The 18,302-nt window shown below is 45.0% G+C and overlaps 1 protein-coding gene across 1 annotated transcript in view; it reads left to right on the top strand.

Annotated features, from left to right (window-relative positions):
- The window catches only part of kif21b (kinesin family member 21B), a 54,634-nt gene that overhangs the window by 36,067 nt on the left and 265 nt on the right, over positions 1 to 18,302 (top strand). Inside the window, exons 22-34 of the mRNA XM_036530591.1 lie at positions 124 to 184; positions 298 to 355; positions 890 to 1,095; positions 1,368 to 1,442; positions 2,070 to 2,183; positions 6,188 to 6,226; positions 11,066 to 11,202; positions 12,178 to 12,358; positions 12,578 to 12,742; positions 12,859 to 12,976; positions 13,477 to 13,647; positions 16,421 to 16,620; positions 17,534 to 17,669. Of these exons, the coding sequence (XP_036386484.1) occupies positions 124 to 184; positions 298 to 355; positions 890 to 1,095; positions 1,368 to 1,442; positions 2,070 to 2,183; positions 6,188 to 6,226; positions 11,066 to 11,202; positions 12,178 to 12,358; positions 12,578 to 12,742; positions 12,859 to 12,976; positions 13,477 to 13,647; positions 16,421 to 16,620; positions 17,534 to 17,633 (1,625 nt within the window). The 3' untranslated portion in view covers positions 17,634 to 17,669. The remainder of the gene's footprint in view (positions 1 to 123; positions 185 to 297; positions 356 to 889; positions 1,096 to 1,367; positions 1,443 to 2,069; positions 2,184 to 6,187; positions 6,227 to 11,065; positions 11,203 to 12,177; positions 12,359 to 12,577; positions 12,743 to 12,858; positions 12,977 to 13,476; positions 13,648 to 16,420; positions 16,621 to 17,533; positions 17,670 to 18,302) is intronic.

Raw genomic sequence — 18,302 nt, 5'->3', positions numbered from 1 at the left:
TTTAAAGCAGACCTCTAGTGATCTGATATGTAAGTGTGTTCAAGTGTAGCTGTGGCTAAAAGCAGAAGATGCTGTGTTACTAGGTAGGGCTGTGAGTCATGCGGGTGTGTTATCTCTCCACAGAGAATGGTTATGCCAGCACTGACGAGGAGGCATCTGAATTTAGCCAGGCCTCTGAGGGCAGGTGGGATAATATTAACCATCATTGACATCAACTGTTGCACAGATGAGCGATGGGGAGATGTTAATTAATTAATTAATGTTAATCATGTGTCTCCTCTTGCCTTCCACTCCCAGTTTCTCCCAGTCATTCCAAATGAAAGTGTCTGCTAGTCAAGATGACTTCAAGCTAAAGGTAGGACAGAGAATCATGGCTCTATTTGCACAAAAAAAATTCTATCATCTTTTTTTACTTCAACTACCAGCAGGTGGCAGCAGCATGCAGTGTGTAGCAGTATAGCACCTAGGTCTCACCCTTTCAACACTTGTGTAGTAATATTCATTGTACAATGTACTAATTAAACTTTGACAATAGCAGCTGTTGAAACTTATTACTGAAGTATGTAGTCCGTATTTTCATTATGAACCTGTCATTGTATTACCTAATAACGTATTGATACCGCACCTTTGCATGGTAAGTCGTCCTGAATAGAAGTGACTTTCAAATGAATAATCATAATGAAAGGAATTTGAGGATTCCTGAATCCTGCAATTGTAGGAACTAATACACTGTCAGTCAGACTTGTAGGAATCTAAAGACTTTGCTCTCCTGCCATTTTGGGGTTTGCGATGCTTCTCTTTCTAATCATAGCACTGTAGACCCATATTTGGGGCTCTGTAGTGTTGTCAGTCTGTTGGGGTTAACGGTGAGACCTGTGCTTCCTTGAAGGGGGAGCCCCGACTGTCGGCACAGATGAAGGCGGTTTCGGCGGAGTACCTGGGCCCTGTGATGGACGCAACCACCCGGAACATTACCAAGTCGCTAGCCTCCCTCACAGAAATCCACGAGGAGGGGCTGGGCTTCTCCCTGATGGACGCCCACTACAGAGACCGGGTCTCACGCACCATCAGCCTGCCTGTCCGGGGCCACACCTTGTGAGTGGGAAGTCACTGCTCATGTCCCAGCATGCTTTGAAGCTGATTGTCAATAATAGTTACCGAACATGAACTGAAGTACAAAAAATGAATCCGTAACAGTATGTTTAAAGTCTGTGTAGTGGAAATAATTAACACATTTAAAAAACATCCTTGGTTCACGTTGTTCACCAGCCTAAATATTCAATCAGGGTATTTCCCCATTACAGTACATGTCCCCTCCATGAAAGCCATGTTGCCTGTGTCTGCCTGTCTGACTGTGTGTCTGTCAGTCCAAGGCAGTCCAGGACCTCGGACACCTCCCCTCTGATGCGAAGGAAGTCATATGATCGTGGTCAGCCCTACAGGTATGAAGAACTAGCTAACTGCCAGTGGGGAACTCCCTGCTGTTACACTTTTACACTTATCCAGTTTTCAGCATTATGTGACAATATTGTGAATAATCCTACATGAATGAACTGCTTTTACAACTTACAACCACATTTAACCTTGATTAGCAAGTTCACTTGTAAGGTTAGCATCCATGCATTCCCAGGATAATGTTATTGTTTGCAACCTTACAGAATAAAAGCAGTAAAGAGTGTAGCAGATCAGAAGTGAACCTACTGTCCTTATGCTTCCCTGCACTGTGCTAAAACAGCATGGCTTGGGTCTTGTCAAAGAAGAAGTGCAGAAGATGTTCAGTGTGAACCTAATGTTCCTCCATGTTTTATTCATCTGTGCTCCAACTAAAGAGAACTGTAATTGCATACAAACTAAGTGGTGGAGTGCTTACTTCAGACCCTGCATGTCTTGAAGTGGTTGCTTGGGGAGTGGCACAATCACTTTGCTAGAGTATTGTTTTGTATGTCAGATTGAGCCACATGTATGTGGCCTTCCTACATTTGGAAGCCAATAAATATATCATTTATGGTTAAAAAAAAAAAAACTTACATATATACAAGCATCTCTGCCTCACACTCTGTCTCCCTCAGACCGGCCGACATGGGGTACACTCCCCCGTCCTCTCCTCCGCTCCGTCCCCGAAATGACCGTAACGTCTTTTCCCGCCTCACCAGCCACCAGAGCCAAGGGTCAGCACTGGACAAGTGAGTGGCCCCGTCTCCTCGTCCCCTAATGCTGCCACTGTATCTCTGCCTTATAGCAAAGTTTCCTCCTCAGCATCTGTCATGAATAGTCACTGTGGAGTTGTTCTCATCATAGAAGGCCAAGACGAGGAAGGCTGAGGGGAGCTCTCTGCCTATGAAAAAGTCTCACGCAGCCATGTTTCTCCAATGTCCTGGCACTGTTGTTGTATTGCTGAGGCCGTTGACTGTCAAATGGGATTAACAGATGAAGATCTCGCACGCGCACCTGTGATTTAGCTGTTGACGACAGGCGGCCCTTGAGGAGTGCTGCCACTCCTTCCATTTGCAGCTTCATCCCTTTTCATGTGATCACTGCTGTCTCATTCTCATTGGTCCTTTATTTCCTCAGGTGTCCCTCCCATCCCTCTCTGTTTTGAAGTTGCATTGTTGAGCAAGGTCCGTATTGGAACAGCAGTGGTCTTAAATGACACACGAGGCCGATTTCGTCTAACACGTGTCTTTATTTGGAGCTTCATTGAAGTGTTTTGCATAAAGCCTGTAAGTGCATGTTAATGAATGTCAGGGACAGCGTTTAGCTTGACGCCCTAAGCACTCAGGCAAGACAGTAGGCTTTATGAAGCAGGTGAACAAGTGTTTTGTTTGTCCAGCAGGTTTCATTTCCTATAGACTCCAATAGAATCACCCCAGATGCCTTTTTAAGACTGTACTCTCCAGGATTTCTTGCACTGCGGACACTCTCGTGGTGTTTGGTCAATGTTGACAGATGCTTATAGATAGAAGATAATAGGGAAACGCACCTGATCATTTATGGTCACATGTCCTTCGTGGTCCTCTGATGGGATTTAACAAGGTCCTGTTTACCGTCACACAATCGATTGTTGTCCGTGGCGGGAGAACAACGGCGATTTAATTCCTCTAGGATGAGATTTTGATCTGAGATTTCTCCGTTGTTTATTGATCCTTAATTTTTAAATGAACCCCACGGTGGCGCCGCTAACGTGAAATTGGCGTGAGTGCAAATTTGCCGCGAAATGAGGAATCATTGGGGGCCCGCTGTGGAGTCTGCGGTTTCTCATTCTCTTACCAGGAGTTGGTAAATTAGCTCAGAGTAAAAGATTCTTTTTCCTTCACTAAATGTTTCTTTTTTCTTTATGGTATTGTTTTTTAATGGAGTCGTCAGTGTTCGGGATAGATTTGGGGAGCTCATTTTAAAGCGGCTGCCTTGGGTTGACCTCGTTGTTTTGAAACTCTGAGTGTATTTGACAGCGTGTAGGTGGAATTATGCCTCTAGAGCTGCAGTCTGGCACTGCCTGAATGTGATTTATGAGAGGACAATATTTCTCACTACTGAAGAAGATATTGAAAAAAGTGTTTGAAGATTTCAGATGGTCCCTCTTGGTGTGTTAACTGGAAGACTTTTACCATGCCCTGGAAGACTCATGCTCACTGTATGCGTGTGTGTAGGTGTGAGTGTGTGTGAACTGGTGCGCATTTGGCATGCATATATGTGTGGGATTAGAGTGAGTGGGTGCGAGTATGTGTGTCTTCATGTGTGTACATATATGTGCTCGTGTGCATATGACACATTCCTCATTCAGGCCTCCCATTGCAGCTACACGGTTGATTTCTCTTCATGCCATTTTATATTTCATTCTTATATCATTGTCTTTTCTCTTACATGGTTATTTGACTGTTTCTTTACTGAGAGGAAACCTCTCCTCATATTTTCACATGCTCAGTCTTAACATTAATAATTAAGGACATTGTGATTAAGGACTATATAACCTCACATACCATATTACATCAGCCCCTGTATTCCTAGTTAGAACAGTTACTTATTGAAATACATGCAAAATGTAAGGGACATGTTAAGTCATGTATGTAAAGTAATAGTGGTTATGATCATGGTAAAATGATGCATTGTAGAACATGTTTTATAGTGTATGCATAAAATGACGTGTTAAACCTGGAATGTTTCATTATGCTGTATATTGCTGTCCAAGGGGTTGAGTGTTAACTAGCAGTTGACTTTTGTGTGTTGAGCTTCATCCTACAACAAATCATCACGGATGGAAGGAGGAGGACGACAAAGTACAGAAATGAGTGAATCGTCACAACAGAATGAAAGCAGTGCCAAAACTCTGCTGTCTTTAATGAAACACCATCGGCAGGCTGTTTGGGATTTGAACAATCTGTGAAACAGAGGTATCTGGTGAGGCACAGATAGTGAGATCAAATAACTTGTCTTTGATTTAATTTTGCCTAATTAACGAAGATAAAACTTCAAATAAATATCACTCATTTGCAGCTGATTCCATTTTACTTGATTGCATCTAGTGCGATATCTCTGTCTTTGTGTGGTTCCCATGAAATACAGTAATTTCAATTATAAAGGAGAAGCACAATTAGTTTTAGGAAAAGAAGCATTCTCAATGCTGTTTCCTGTAATGAAAATTATTTGAACTAACCAGATCTCTTTTTTATAATTAAAATAATTTCATGCATAGTGTACAAAGGTAACACTGTGATATCTGACATTGATTTAGTCAAAAAGAGGGATCAGCTAAATGATTAGCAAGCCTTATTCATTATGCATCACTGGCCACCACTGTGTGAAGGGGAGTCAAAATATTGAGCCGTGCTGTGAATGAGGGTCAAAGCATATTTCGCACGCATGTACAATTGAGAAGTAGTTGGTTAGAAACTAGTACATACCGGCAGACTCGAAGCATAGACCTTCATGGAGCCTCATGGGCTTTGCCCTGCTCTTTTGCATTGCCAGTCGGTTACAGCTTAGCGTCTGCTGTTCTCAGCAAACTCTCTCTCCGACCTTTGAGCGTACCTGAAAGAAGATTGCGCTGATTACCGCCCTGACAATTCGAATTAACCGCCACTTGAATCGCAAGCTTTGGAAAATGACTTTTTTTGATCTGTCACGGTGAATTATCGCTCCTTTCATAGAAGCAGTGAGGGAGGTAATATCCCTGTCCAGCATGGGTCACTGAGGTGGTGCATTACAGTGAGGTGCAGGGTTCATTATTAATGAAGGACTTTTTTTAACACGCACTGCTCATCACTTCCACGGTTAGTAAGGCACTGGTCTGCTGCACGTGAATGCAGCGGGTCCGAATGCATGACAGTTCCCTCAAGGGGTGAAAGAATTGCTGACTCCTGAAACAGACATTTTTTTTCCTCTTCTTGTGAGACCACGGGATGAAAAAAAAACAGGTCACAGGCATGTAGTAGAATTGATCACCTACCCTTTCGTGTTACTTGTAGGAAGGAAAAGGGAGTTGGGTGGCTTACTGTACCTAACCCTCCACCCACTCAGGATGTTAACTCATTTATCTTTAACATGTTTGTTGGAATGGAATCTTGGGGTGAATGTGTTTACTGTAGGAGCATGACATGAATTTTGTTGATATGGACAAGTAGTGTGATTCCCTTGACTATGATTGGATACCTATCCAAAAGCTTTTTTTCCCCCTGTGGAAAGCATTTGCTCCAGTGTCATTTTGAGCTCAACAATGACTACTTAGTGTATTGTTGATGTTTCTCTCAGCACCTCAGTCTTCAAATAAAAATTCCTCTTTGAGAATAAGATGGAATAAATACATGTATATATATTATATATAATATATTGTATATATATTATATATTATATATTTATTATGTGATATACTCGATTAATAGATAACTGCAACAAAAATTTTATCTTATTATTTAACTACGCATGGCTGAAAAAAGCATTTCTGCAGTGAGGCTTTAAGCCTGAGGTGTGCTGGAGCAAATCTTTTTTGAGGTGCAGCTGAAAGTGGGTGCAGTTCCTTTTGTGACAAATTCTCTAACTACCCTCCTAATAAACTTGCTGTATTCTGTCCTGCTAACCGGACCTTCCCTCATTTCCCTGTCTGTTGCCTGCTTCCCGAGAGCCCCTCCCCTTGCTCCTCCCACCCTATCTCTGACCCCTCCCACCCCTAACCCTGATACTGTTCTGTCCTTAGGTCGGATGACAGCGACTCCTCTCTCTCGGAGGTGCTCAGGTAGAGATCTGTCTGTCTCTCACATTTCCTCTTTGTTGCCTGATTGGTCTGTCTCTGGCCCCTCCTTCTTGGGGCTGGAGGTGTTTTGTGTGCATGTTTCACAGCTGTGTCCCCTCTACCTCTGTTCCTTCTCGTTTATGCTATGTTCCTTAAGTGCTGAATGGACCTTATAGTCTGCAAGATTTACAGCAGTTGGTGACAAATTTCTGGTCCCCAAAATTACTATGCAAAGTTCAGCCATACTGATATCAAGGAATAGTTTAAAGAATTTATTAACTTGCTGCCAGGACAGTAGTTTGAATGCCCACCAGGTGGCATAATGAGATACATGCTTTCATGCACCAAATCACATGGTCTTAAACAGACAGGTAAACAGAATAATGCTCAGATTCCAGCACACTGTAATTTCTGGTCAAACCCTAAGGTACCTGCTTTTGCTTTATTGTTATAACATCATTCTCTCAATATTAACCACTTTAAATCAAGGCCTCTGGGCTCAGCCTCGCAAGCTCTGGGTTCTGCACTTACTAATCTAATTGAACCTCAGAGATATTACCAAATACCTCCTGCAGTTCCTGTTATCCTGACACGGTTATTACATTTATTTGTTTTGATATTGTGAATATATTTCCCCTAATTTCATTAGGAGCTAATGGTTCCACAGTCGGCAGTGGAATAAAACCGAGACCTGCTATGCAGATCCATCTGTTTAACTGCGTCTCCTCTAATTCCTTCAGTCGCCGGTGGAGAAACCGTGTAATGTACTAAAGGCACGACTGAATGAACATGCGGCCCCAGGTCTAATCAGACTGTTAAAAAATAATATAACACAATTTATGTGAATATTCTGAAGTCTTCAGAAAAACTAAGGGGGGAAAAAGGTATTGGTGTAATTGTTAGAAATCTCTGCGCATGCGTTTGTCAAGAACTAAATGCCAAGCTGTAACACACCGTGTATAAGTCCATTACAGTTCTGTTGATGCAGTGTTTATTCTCCCTAGGGAAAAAGTTGCAGCCATAGAGCAATGGACATAAACCTTGAGGCTCAGGTGCGCCTTTTTAGTTGTCCAGTCACTGACCACAACAAAAGTAGGAAGTAGACTTCTATATCTTGTGTAGTACGTAGAATACTGTTGAAATCTAGCTGCATCATGACTCTGTTGCATTTATACTGACACTAACTCAAATAAAATTGACTTTATTGTCTAACTCACTTTAAAGTTGATATTTCCCCTTATAATCAATATTGCTGTCATCTCAAAATTGAAGGAGGGAGGCTGAACTTTCTTAGCAGCTTGATAAGGTTCATTCAGACGACATCACCTGCCTCTTTCCCCTGAACGTTCAGACTTGCCACATACAGACCCCCTCTCTTGTAGATCATAATTGGGGGGGGGGGGGGGGTAGTGCTGAATCTGGCAGCTCTGCATGTATCAGGACCAGGCTCCTATTTTCTGACTGGGCGGATGGGTGTGCCAGCTGAGCGCTGCCACAGACACTGTCTTGGCCGAGATGAATTGCTGCTGAGACCTGGTTTTCCAGGGCACTGTGTGCAAAGTCACAGTTTGGTTCCAGCTTCGCTGTGTCATATATCCACCATTTATTTAGCTGCACCCGTGTGTGTTCAGTTGTTTTCATTTTTGGTTTGGCTGAAATGCATGTAGCTTCTCTCCTCATTTGGGTTTTGAGTTTGGGGGCATTTGGGTAGTGCCAGCAGAGCTATTTGCACAGCACGATGCTCGGCTGGGTGGGAAGTGGGCTGGGCAGCTGGTTGGGTGTCTGATGGGAGTTGGAGGGAGGTGATGGATAGACACCGCTTGAAATACTCTGCAATATTACCTCTGCCGTGGGTAAGTGGGTTCCTTGTGGGCACTGTGGACTCTGGGAGAAGACACTGCTTTAACCGTGATTTTGTCAGCATTCTAAATGGTGCCATCAACCATGTTGGCTCATAGAACATCTGCTGCAAGAAAGAGGCTCGCCCCGTGTGTTATAGGAGACGGAATTGGCTGTTCTCCTATACAAAAAGGAAGCATCCGATCCTACTGGCAGCCTTATTAAAGTTGCCCTAATGTGCTTCTTCTGGGCTTTAGTCCAGCTCGTCCTCCAGTTCTATTTCTGTCTCGGTGCTGGGCAAAGCATTCAGTGTGCTAATTACGATTGTGGTTCGTTAAACGAGTTGGCGGAGTCAAGACGAACCAGACTGTGGATGCCTTCACCTCTTCAGAGCCCGCATTTGGGACGTCCCTGAAACCGTCCCAGTCTTCGTCTGTTGGCAGCTCCGTTTTCCTCTTCATCCTGTCCTGGACTCTGCCTCTGAGCTCCACATACATTCTGTCCCCTCTTCCTTCGGGGGGGGGGGGGGGGGGCATGAACCCCCAGCATCAGGTCCCTTTGCTCTGAAGTGATGACCCAGTCCCTGTATCTCTCCAATCAGCAGCCCCCTCCCCCCAGCGGCTCCGGCGGTGCCTCGGTGGCTCTCTCTGTGATTGCGTAATTAGGACTTCAGAGGATGCGACCGGTATCCGCCAGAGACCAATTTTCGCTTTTCTCCAGCTCCGTCTCGCTCCAGAGTCTCTCGGAGGACGCGGGGGCCGGCGTGAGCTCGGGAAGGCCGCCAACCAGCGGGAGGGCCTCGTTATTTTTGAGGGGAGAAAGAGAAAGTTTTACTGCCGTGGGGGATGAAGTCGTAAAGGAGCTGGGGTAATTGGCAGCAGAGGAAGAGATTTGCGAGGGACGGAGATGGGCGGGGGCTGGGTTTGGGAACGTGCGACAAAAGTAAACAGCATAAGGTAACTAAAAACAGAGGGGCCCCGCATGCCAGTTCCAACTGTCAGAATGCAGGTTGGCATTCCGACAACCTGCTGGCGCTTACTCTGGTGCTCATTCCCACTCTCCCCAGAAGGGGGCAGTGCGCAGTTGTCAGATCTATCTTTAAAAGGCTCCTCATAAGAGAGAGAAAGAGATAAAGAGGAAGGAAGAGAATGGGAGAAATATCTCTGCTGTTCAAATGTTTTTCCAAGAACCACTGGGCAATATAGGGTTTTGCAGGGAGGGTCTCACAGGTGCAGAAACTGGCACACATTCACACGCAAACATGCGCGTGTGCGCGCGCACACACACACACGCACACACACACACACACACACACACAAACAATTGGCCATTTCTCTAGGAACATTACATCACTTGCTTTGCAAATTTCCCTTTCATATGTAGACTTCGAACACTTTGTTTTACATCATGCACAGAACTGGATTTTTTTAAATTGCACCCCAAAACTCATGGGTGCAACAGCCAGGTCTTTCCTCAAATAAGAAAGCACAGGGCTCAAGTGTAACCCTAAGGCTGCATGCATTAGCAGCTCCATGACTTACTGTATGAGGCCCTGCCAGTTGAACCTGCCTGTGCACAAATGTATTATATGCTGCAGCCTGCGATGCATTCATTGGCAGCTTCCCCTGTTAAACTTTTTTTTTTGTTTTGTGGAGATTTGGGACCTGGTGGTGAAGTACTTTGGTATTTAATTGGGAAGATCCTGCCAACGGAGTGCCTGTGAAGGGAAAGAACACTCTCGTGTCCACGTTTGAACATTTTTTTAAAATAAAGGCAGCACTTTCTTGTAACTTTGTGCTGCAAAGCTTGATGCGTGTACAATGAATTATCATAGTTTTTTTTTAAGTAGGATACAAGGACACCCATACACAGACACAGACCTGACACACCTACACCTACACCTACACCTACACACACACATACACACACACACATACACACACACACACACACACACGCACGCATGCACGCACGCACACACACACACATACACATACACTGCCTTCATTCTCTATAATTCTGCCACAAGTTAAAGTAGATGATTTTCCAAAGATGTTCTCGGACTTCAGCAGTTCATTTTTTTGTTGGATGGATGTTTCTGGAAAGGGGCCCAGACCATAATGTTCTAATCAGTCTACTTTCTTGAGTCAGAAATGCCAAAACACAGCCAACACCCCATTTAGCTCTCATAGTCCCTGAAAATGTGACAATTTAATGTGATTGCTCCTGTATGTAGGCATTCACTGCAAGTCCACAGTGGCTGCTATGGCCTGTATTAATGATTGTCATTATGCTAAACATCCATTATTTTTCTTGCTCCCTGCAAGCTCGAAGTTTGCTCCCTGGCACATAAACAATCACCTGAGCTGCAAAGACTTAATAGCACACATTAATGCTGTTTCGACTGTAATAAAGTCACCCTGCATTTTATTAAATGAACTCAAGTGCAAAAACACAACGGTTACAGATGGTGTTGTCCTGTTAAGGCTTCATGGGCAATAAATTTGTAAGCCAATCAGATCCATCCCAATGCTAACCTTTGGCCTACCCAGCACTTTAAAAGCAGAGTTAATTGAGCCTGCTGTCTGTTTGGTTGAATTTAAAATGAAGACCTGGGCTGGGAGGGAATTATTTTAATTATTATATTAACATTAATTCATCAAATGCCATTATCAACAGCGACATAGGGAGCATTCAAGCAAACAAGGTCAGAGCAGAATGCAGAGAATAAAATACCAGCAATTACAGCAGTCATTCAAGTTGCTTGTGTATTTCATAGTCGCTACAACATTTTAGCTGTCAGAGGGCTGATAATGCAGGCCAAGTCAAGCACTGCTCACAGAATGTCTGACTTAGTGGTGAAGTCTGAGCCTAGGTGCTGTTTCAGAAATACACTAGCCTGGATGTGACATAAACATAAGTCCTTCTGTAATGGGTTCTGGGTTGGCCATGAATCCCCTTGCTATTTGGAGGTTCTCATGGCACAAATGTGTTCTCTGGCAGGGGTGTGATCAGCCCAGTGGGGGGCGTGAAGGGGGGCAGGACAGCCCCTCTGCAGTGTGTTTCGGTGGCGGAGGGTCACTCCAAACCCGTGCTGTGTCTTGATGCCACGGACGAGCTGCTCTTCACTGGGTCCAAAGGTAAGACTCCTCTCGCCTTACGACCTCAGAGCAAAGCCGGTCCAGTCTGCATATGGGTGTGCATCTGTCCCCATTTCTATCCTCCCCAAACACTTATATACCATACTCCAACCCCTCCACGCTCAACCACTGAAGGCCCCACCTATGTTGGCACGCCTATGTGGTGCTGCCCCCCCGGCACACCCACACTATGTTCCACCCCTTTCCCCGAACACACTCCCACCATGTCCCATCCTCTCTATACACATCCCTCTGCCCCCCCCAGGACACACCCACTCTAGGCCCCACTGTCTGCATTAAAACCTGCTTCTGTTGAATTGCTGTTCTGCAGAGGTGTTAAGAAACAGCACTCTATAAAGTCACTGTGGAAATGCTGAAAAGCAGGGCGTAACTGCAAGAAAGGATGAAGTGTTCACATTAATGTTACGCAACATTACAGCCTGATTGCCCAGTGCGACAGAAGAGAGTCAGATGAGTTTTGACCTCTAGAGTAGACCGAAGGTATTTGAGCAAAGAGCTGATCAGGAATAAGAGCGATTATAATGAGGACATAGCTGGCAGAACAGCAGTTTGTGAAGGCTCCTCTGTGGCTGTCCTTGGTCTTCTTATAGAAGAAAAGACTACAGGCTAGTAATGATGGACAGACCTTAGAGAGACCTCAGGTTACAGGACCTGCTAGGGAAACACAGCTCAGCATCCCTGCAGACTTGAGCATGTGATACGTTATTAACTAGACCTTTCAAGTTGGGAGGGTGTTGGCTGCGGTGGAGGGGAGATCTGATTGTAATGCACTGTGGTGAGAATGTGAGAGTTGATCACTAACAGCTCCTGAAGATAGCAGTCTTCCAGTCCATACAGAGACTACGGCTATGGATGTCCAGATCAGAACATACTGTATGTGCAATCTAAAACCATGTCAGATCATGTGATCAGCATGTCAACCTTATGTCATTTTCACTGGCTGCCTTTTTACAGACCGTACCTGCAAGATGTGGAACTTGGTGACAGGCCAGGAGATCATCACCCTCAAGGGTCACCCTAACAATGTGGTATCTGTCAAGTACTGCAGCAGCTCCTGCCTGGTCTTCACTGTCTCCACGTCCTACATCAAAGTGTGGGATATCCGCGACTCCGCCAAGTGTGTTCGCACCCTCACGTGAGTGTCCCCCTCCCTCAAGCAGCACCTCACATGTTTGATCCCCCCCGCACCATTCCCACCAATCACTACCTCACATTACTGATCCACCCACTAAGCAGGCTCTCACAAAATGAACCCCCCTATCAGATTTGCCCACTCATGAGCTAAGTACTCATCCTTAACCATATTGCATTTGGGTGAAACCTCACCTCGGATATCTGCCCTCTTTGCGCACAGGTCCTCTGGTCAAGTGGTCTCTGGGGATGCCTGCGCTGGCACCACCACTCGAACTATCACCGTGGCACAGGGCGAGTACCAGATCAATCAGATAGCGCTGAACCCAGCCGGGTCTGTGCTGTACGCAGCCGCTGGAAACACCGTTCGAACCTGGGACCTCAACAGGTGAGGAGGGGCGCCCCTCGCTTTACATGTGAAACCCTGGGTCTCTTACATTAGTGTCAGCATTGTGGTCTTCTTTGAGTGTGTGGTGTGACGGACTCCTTTGGTCTCTGACGCAGGATGCAGGCCACTGGGAAGCTGACTGGCCACATAGGATCAGTCATGTGCCTGACAGTGGGCCATTCCTCTGGGGGGAGGGACCAGGTCATCACGGGGTCAAAGGACCATTACGTCAAGGTACATAAGGGGGAACGCTCAATCCAATTACATGTCAGTATTGGAAAAACTGAAACTCTGAATAATTGAATAATTTAGAAGAAAAAAAACACTTTTCCCTGTTTTTGCATGGTGCTATGGTAAGATAAGATAAGACTTTATTGATACCGAAGGAAATTATTGTGTCAGAAATTGCTTTCTTACAGTATCAGAAACAATGCAGCAATAAAGATAAAAATAAAAATAAGAAAAATAAAAATAAAATAAAATAGAATAGAATAAGATAAAGTAGGCAAGCAATGCAATAAATAAAAAACAAGAGAGTAAAATAATATATAAATAAGACAGTGTAATGACACAGTAAATACAGAATGAAATATTCAAGTAACAGGTAGGGTATTGTGCAACCGTTAGGTGTATATATAAGTATTGCACGACCATTAAGTGGTTGTGTAATGGTGTATGTGTCCCTGTGTGACTCTGATAGGCAGTATACCCTTGGCTCTTCTTGCTCATTCCAGGTCTTTGATGTGGCAGAGGGCATGCTGGGTAACATAGGCCCGGCTCACAACTTTGAGCCGCCGCACTATGACGGCATCGAGTGCCTTGCCATTCAAGGGGACGTGCTGTTCAGCGGCTCTCGGGACAACGGGATCAAGAAGTGGGATCTGGAGCAGCAGGAACTGATCCAGGTACAGAATGTGACCAGATTACATTAAATTACATTATTGGCATTTAGCAGATGCAAAATCCAGAGCAACTTGCGTAGGTTACAATATTTGTTACAGCAGTAACATGCTGTGGTTACAGCAGTTGAACCGACAACCTTTCATTTATGGGTCCTGCTCCTTAAAACTATGCTACACTGCTGCCCCACTGAGATTCTAACTCACACCCTACCGGTGCTGGTCTGGAGACCAGACCGGTCCTGGAGAGCCATGTTCTCCTCTGCCACTTATTATAGCTAAACCCAGCAGCTTGGTATGTTAAAAATCTGAGGAAAAATGAAGACATCAGGATCTGATCTCCCTGCTCTGTGGGTTGAATATACATTTGTCTGCAGTTCAAAGAAGTGTGTGCGTGTCTGCGAGTGCGTGAGTGTGTTCCTAGCAGACGTGCCTGTGGACACACTCGGGCTCAGCCTGCTTCTTTTATTTATTTCTCACTGAACGGCGTGAGTGAGTTGGAGTGAGAGGCAGCAGATGCAACTAAATCACAGCCCTGGTCAGCCCTGACGCTCCGCCGTTAACTGCTCTCATTTTTCTGCCTCTCCTAGTAGATATGAAGGCAGTATATTACATGCGGATATGGGTGACAGACATCGCAGAGCTCGGTTATTGATGTCTTTTATTATTGTTATTATTACTTGCTTCCTTGGCTGATGCCCTCGCGTAGGGCGAGTGCATAGCTTAGACGCATTTTCAATTTAACAGGAGCAATTCAGGTTAAGTGCCTTGGTCAAGGGTGTTGCGGCTGCACCCCAACAGGGAATTGAACCTGCAACCTCCCAAAGCCCAAGTTCCCTAATCACTGCACCACACTATTGCGAAGTATATCCCACCTAAGCACCGCGCCGCATTGGAGCCTTTAGAATATTCCCCTCTAGTTTATGGTCTGAACATGGTGGGAAGGTGTGTCCGGGCACAGGTTCACTTGAGGAGAAAAGGAGTGGGTCTGAGTGATTCTCTGAGTAGGCGAGTCTCAGAAATTGCATGTCCCAAACGGAACAGAGACCGAGGCAATGATGTCACTCTTATTGCAGAGCCCTTTGAATGACAGGGGAATATATAAAGGCAAAAGAACTAAAGATGAATAAATACACAATAAAATGTTTTGTTTCGCGTGCCTCGCACAGTAATTATTCCATATCCATAACCAGGATCGGCCACGGCTCCTTGTTGCCATGACAATGGAGCCGAAGTGATATTGTTTAATTTGACACCTTCCTCGCTGTGTCAGGTGGGCTGGTGTGGCGCTTCAGAGGATCTGCTTTGGTAATGATCTCTGCCTCGTTCGGCAGGGTGCTGTGCACAGGTGTGCTTACACATGTCATGGCGGCTGACTCCCACGCCCTGAAGCAGACGGCAGTGACTGCAAAGAGAGGGGTGGAACAGGGTTTGCTGAGGCTGCCTGATTGTCAAGAGGCGGAATATTCGTCCCTGCGTGTTTGGGAATTGGCAATGCTTCACTGCCTTCACTCGAGTATAAGATGAGCGTAGTGGGAAGTGATCAACTGGAAATCATGTAGAGATACGTTACCAGTCAAAACTTTGGACACAGCTATTCATAGAAGGGTTTTTCTTATTTTTACTATTTCCCGCATTTTATAATAATAGTAAAGACATCAAAACTATGAAATAACACAAATGGAATTATGCAGTGACTTAAAAGAGTGTTAAACAAATCAAAATTTATGTCAAATGAAATATTTTAGATTCTTCAAAGTAGCCAAATTATTTTTTTTAATTATTTTTTTTTGGAAAGAAATTCATACATTGGCATCAACTTCACTATTTATATTTGTCTGAGAAAATTTCAAGCATTTAAGCATGAGTCTAGATCATGTCACGATCATTCAAAATGTCTTTGAATGCATGTTTCCCATTATCTTAATCAGGTGGGCCCAAACTTTTGACTGGCACTGTATGTATGGAGAATTATAGGGGTAATCCATTAATTGTTGGGGACATTTGGGTCATTCTGTCAGATGAAGGACCCCCATTTTAGTTTTACCTCCTCTTGCAAGACCAGCACAAAAACAGCCATTATGTGGTTTTGTGTTGATGGTACATATTGTTAACCCAGTTTGGCTTTATTCATTTACCGGCAATCAGCAGCCCACCAAGCATCTCTGCTGGAGACTGGCTAGAAAAACACACAGCCCCATACACACACGCTCACACACACACACACACACACACACACACACACACACGCAAGGAGGCACAGCAGTAGCAGGGTAGAGTAGTCCTTGTTGGTTGTTTGTGCTACAAAATGGATCCTGACAATATGACAGTGGCCTGGCCTTGTATTTATTGATTCAGGTGGAGAAATGGTGGCAGGACACCCACTATTGGGGTCCTTTCTGAATGCTGATGCTGGTTAGCTTTGTTTGAGCAATGGTGTTTTTTTTGTTGTTGTTGTTGTCTTAGTGGATGCACTCCAAGACAGCATCACATGGCTGCTGCAGTGCTTTGGTATATTTGTCAAGATAAAGTAGATTTGTCTCAGTCTTACAGCCTGTGCTTCCCCAAAGGTTTGTAGATGATCTCTTGCCATGCTTGGCTTAGTAATATTCAGTTTCATTTCCTGTTTATGGTTTGTGCGCACATAGCAAAGGCTCATGGGCAGTGTAGTCTTCTGTTGTCCTATTTTAAAATACAATTAGAAGTGACTCTCTGCAAAGCTGCTGAGAAGTCTGTGCAGTCACACGCCATATGACCATGTCAACTCTCACCCGTCCAGCAAATCCCCAACGCCCACAAGGATTGGGTCTGTGCCCTGGCCTATGTGCCAGGCCGCCCCATGCTGCTCAGCGGCTGCAGAGGGGGCATGCTCAAGGTCTGGAACGTGGACAACTTCACCCCCATCGGAGAGATCAAAGGTCACGACAGCCCCATCAATGCCATCTGCACCAACTCCAAGCAGATTTTCACTGCTTCCAGGTATGGCATCAACAGACAGACAGAAGGGGGTGATTCCAGCAATGGGTCGGTGAGGCTTATTAAACCTCATAATGAGTGAAACTACTTCATGTGGACTCTGCATGAAAAATTACGTTGATTGGCTGAAATCAGTCTTTCACAGCCAACGATTGGTTGAAAGCATTGATAGCAGATGATGGCTCCATCAGTCTTTGTTTCCATGAAATCTATGGCATGACTAATAATGTCTAATAATGTGTAATAATATGAGATGCATATATAGAAAAAGGAATACTGTTTTGGGGGTGCGTGAAGGAGAATTACCTTGGAGGTGGGAGATATTCCAGCAGATTGTGGAACAGTAAATCACACCAGATGCTTTGCTTTTGGCTGTGAGCGAAGGATGTTGATCATCATAAAAATTCCTCTACTGTAAAGTCGCTGCTGCGAATGAGTGGAGTTCACCTAGTTGTCATAGAGACTGGAGAACATGAAACAGAGATTGGAAAAAAATTCAAATCAAAAGGTATTGAAGTAATAGCATGTGTATATTAATGAATGATGTCACCATCACCGTGATATCTGGCATGTCAAGGCCTGCCGTATCATTCGGTGGAACGTTTCCCTTTGCGGTGTGTAAAAGACAAGGTGATGCATGCTGCAGGCTTGATTGAGGCATTCAACCCTGGGCTGGGCGGGTCTCTGTGTATGTGATGTGCAAGCAAGGAGACTGATTATCATTGTATGCTTGTGCTGCCGTCTGTATGCACGCTTATTGCTGATTGGAAAAGCTTGCGTGCCTGTGCATGGGGGCCCGTGTCTGTGTACCCCTCTAGTAGTCTTCACTAACAGTACTTTTTCTCTGCTTTGAACTTTTCTGCTCTTCCTCCTCCTCTTCCTCTTCCTCTCTCTGTGTACCCCCCCGGTGCTCCAGCGATTGCCGGGTGAAGCTGTGGAGTTATGTCCCAGGGCTCACTCCGTGCCTGCCTCGCCGCGTTCTGGCCATCAAGGGGCGGGCCACCAGCCTCCCATGAGCCTCCACTAACACCTCCCGCCTCTGCTGCTGTCCGGTATTTCTCTCTCTCTCTCTCTCTCTCTCTCTTCTTTGCTGGCTTGTTCTCTCTCTCCCTCTTCTTCTTCATCCTCTCTGCTTTCATCCCCCTCGCCCTCCTGTCTGGTCTGTTAAAACCCCAGCTAATTCCTTGGCTCCGTACCCAAGAATTTGGCCATCTCAATTAAGCCCACTGGACTCCGGTCCCTTATTGCTGTCATATTGATTTTTCTTGGTTTGGAATCTGCTCCACCATGCAAAAAAATTGTGCTTCTTAATTGGTTCTAACATGCCACCAGCGTAAATCCTCTTAATTGTGGTCAGGCTTTGGTTCAGCAGGAAGCGGCAACAGTCTGTCGCGCATCCTTCGAATTCAGTTACCTCCTACTCAAGTTAGAGCTGGATCATATCCAAAGCATAATATGATTAGCTGCTGCTGTAAGCATCATCAAAACTCACTGCACTATAGCATTAAAATTAGGTTTGGCAGCTGGAATCCTTCAGAGGTGCGGAGCATGGATTTGCTTCACCTCTCAGCTCTGATATAGTTCTACTTTTTCTTTTTGTTTTGGGTATTGAAACAGACTTTGGAAGGGGGTGAGCACAACTATATTTATCCATTTAAAGGGGATATTTTTCTGGCAGGGTGTTC

Source organism: Megalops cyprinoides, chromosome 6, assembly GCF_013368585.1.
Source record: "Megalops cyprinoides isolate fMegCyp1 chromosome 6, fMegCyp1.pri, whole genome shotgun sequence".
In the NCBI taxonomy this organism is placed as follows: Eukaryota; Metazoa; Chordata; class Actinopteri; order Elopiformes; family Megalopidae; genus Megalops; species Megalops cyprinoides.
The sequence above is the reverse complement of the archived record's forward strand: the minus strand, read 5'-3'. Positions and strand labels throughout refer to the sequence as shown.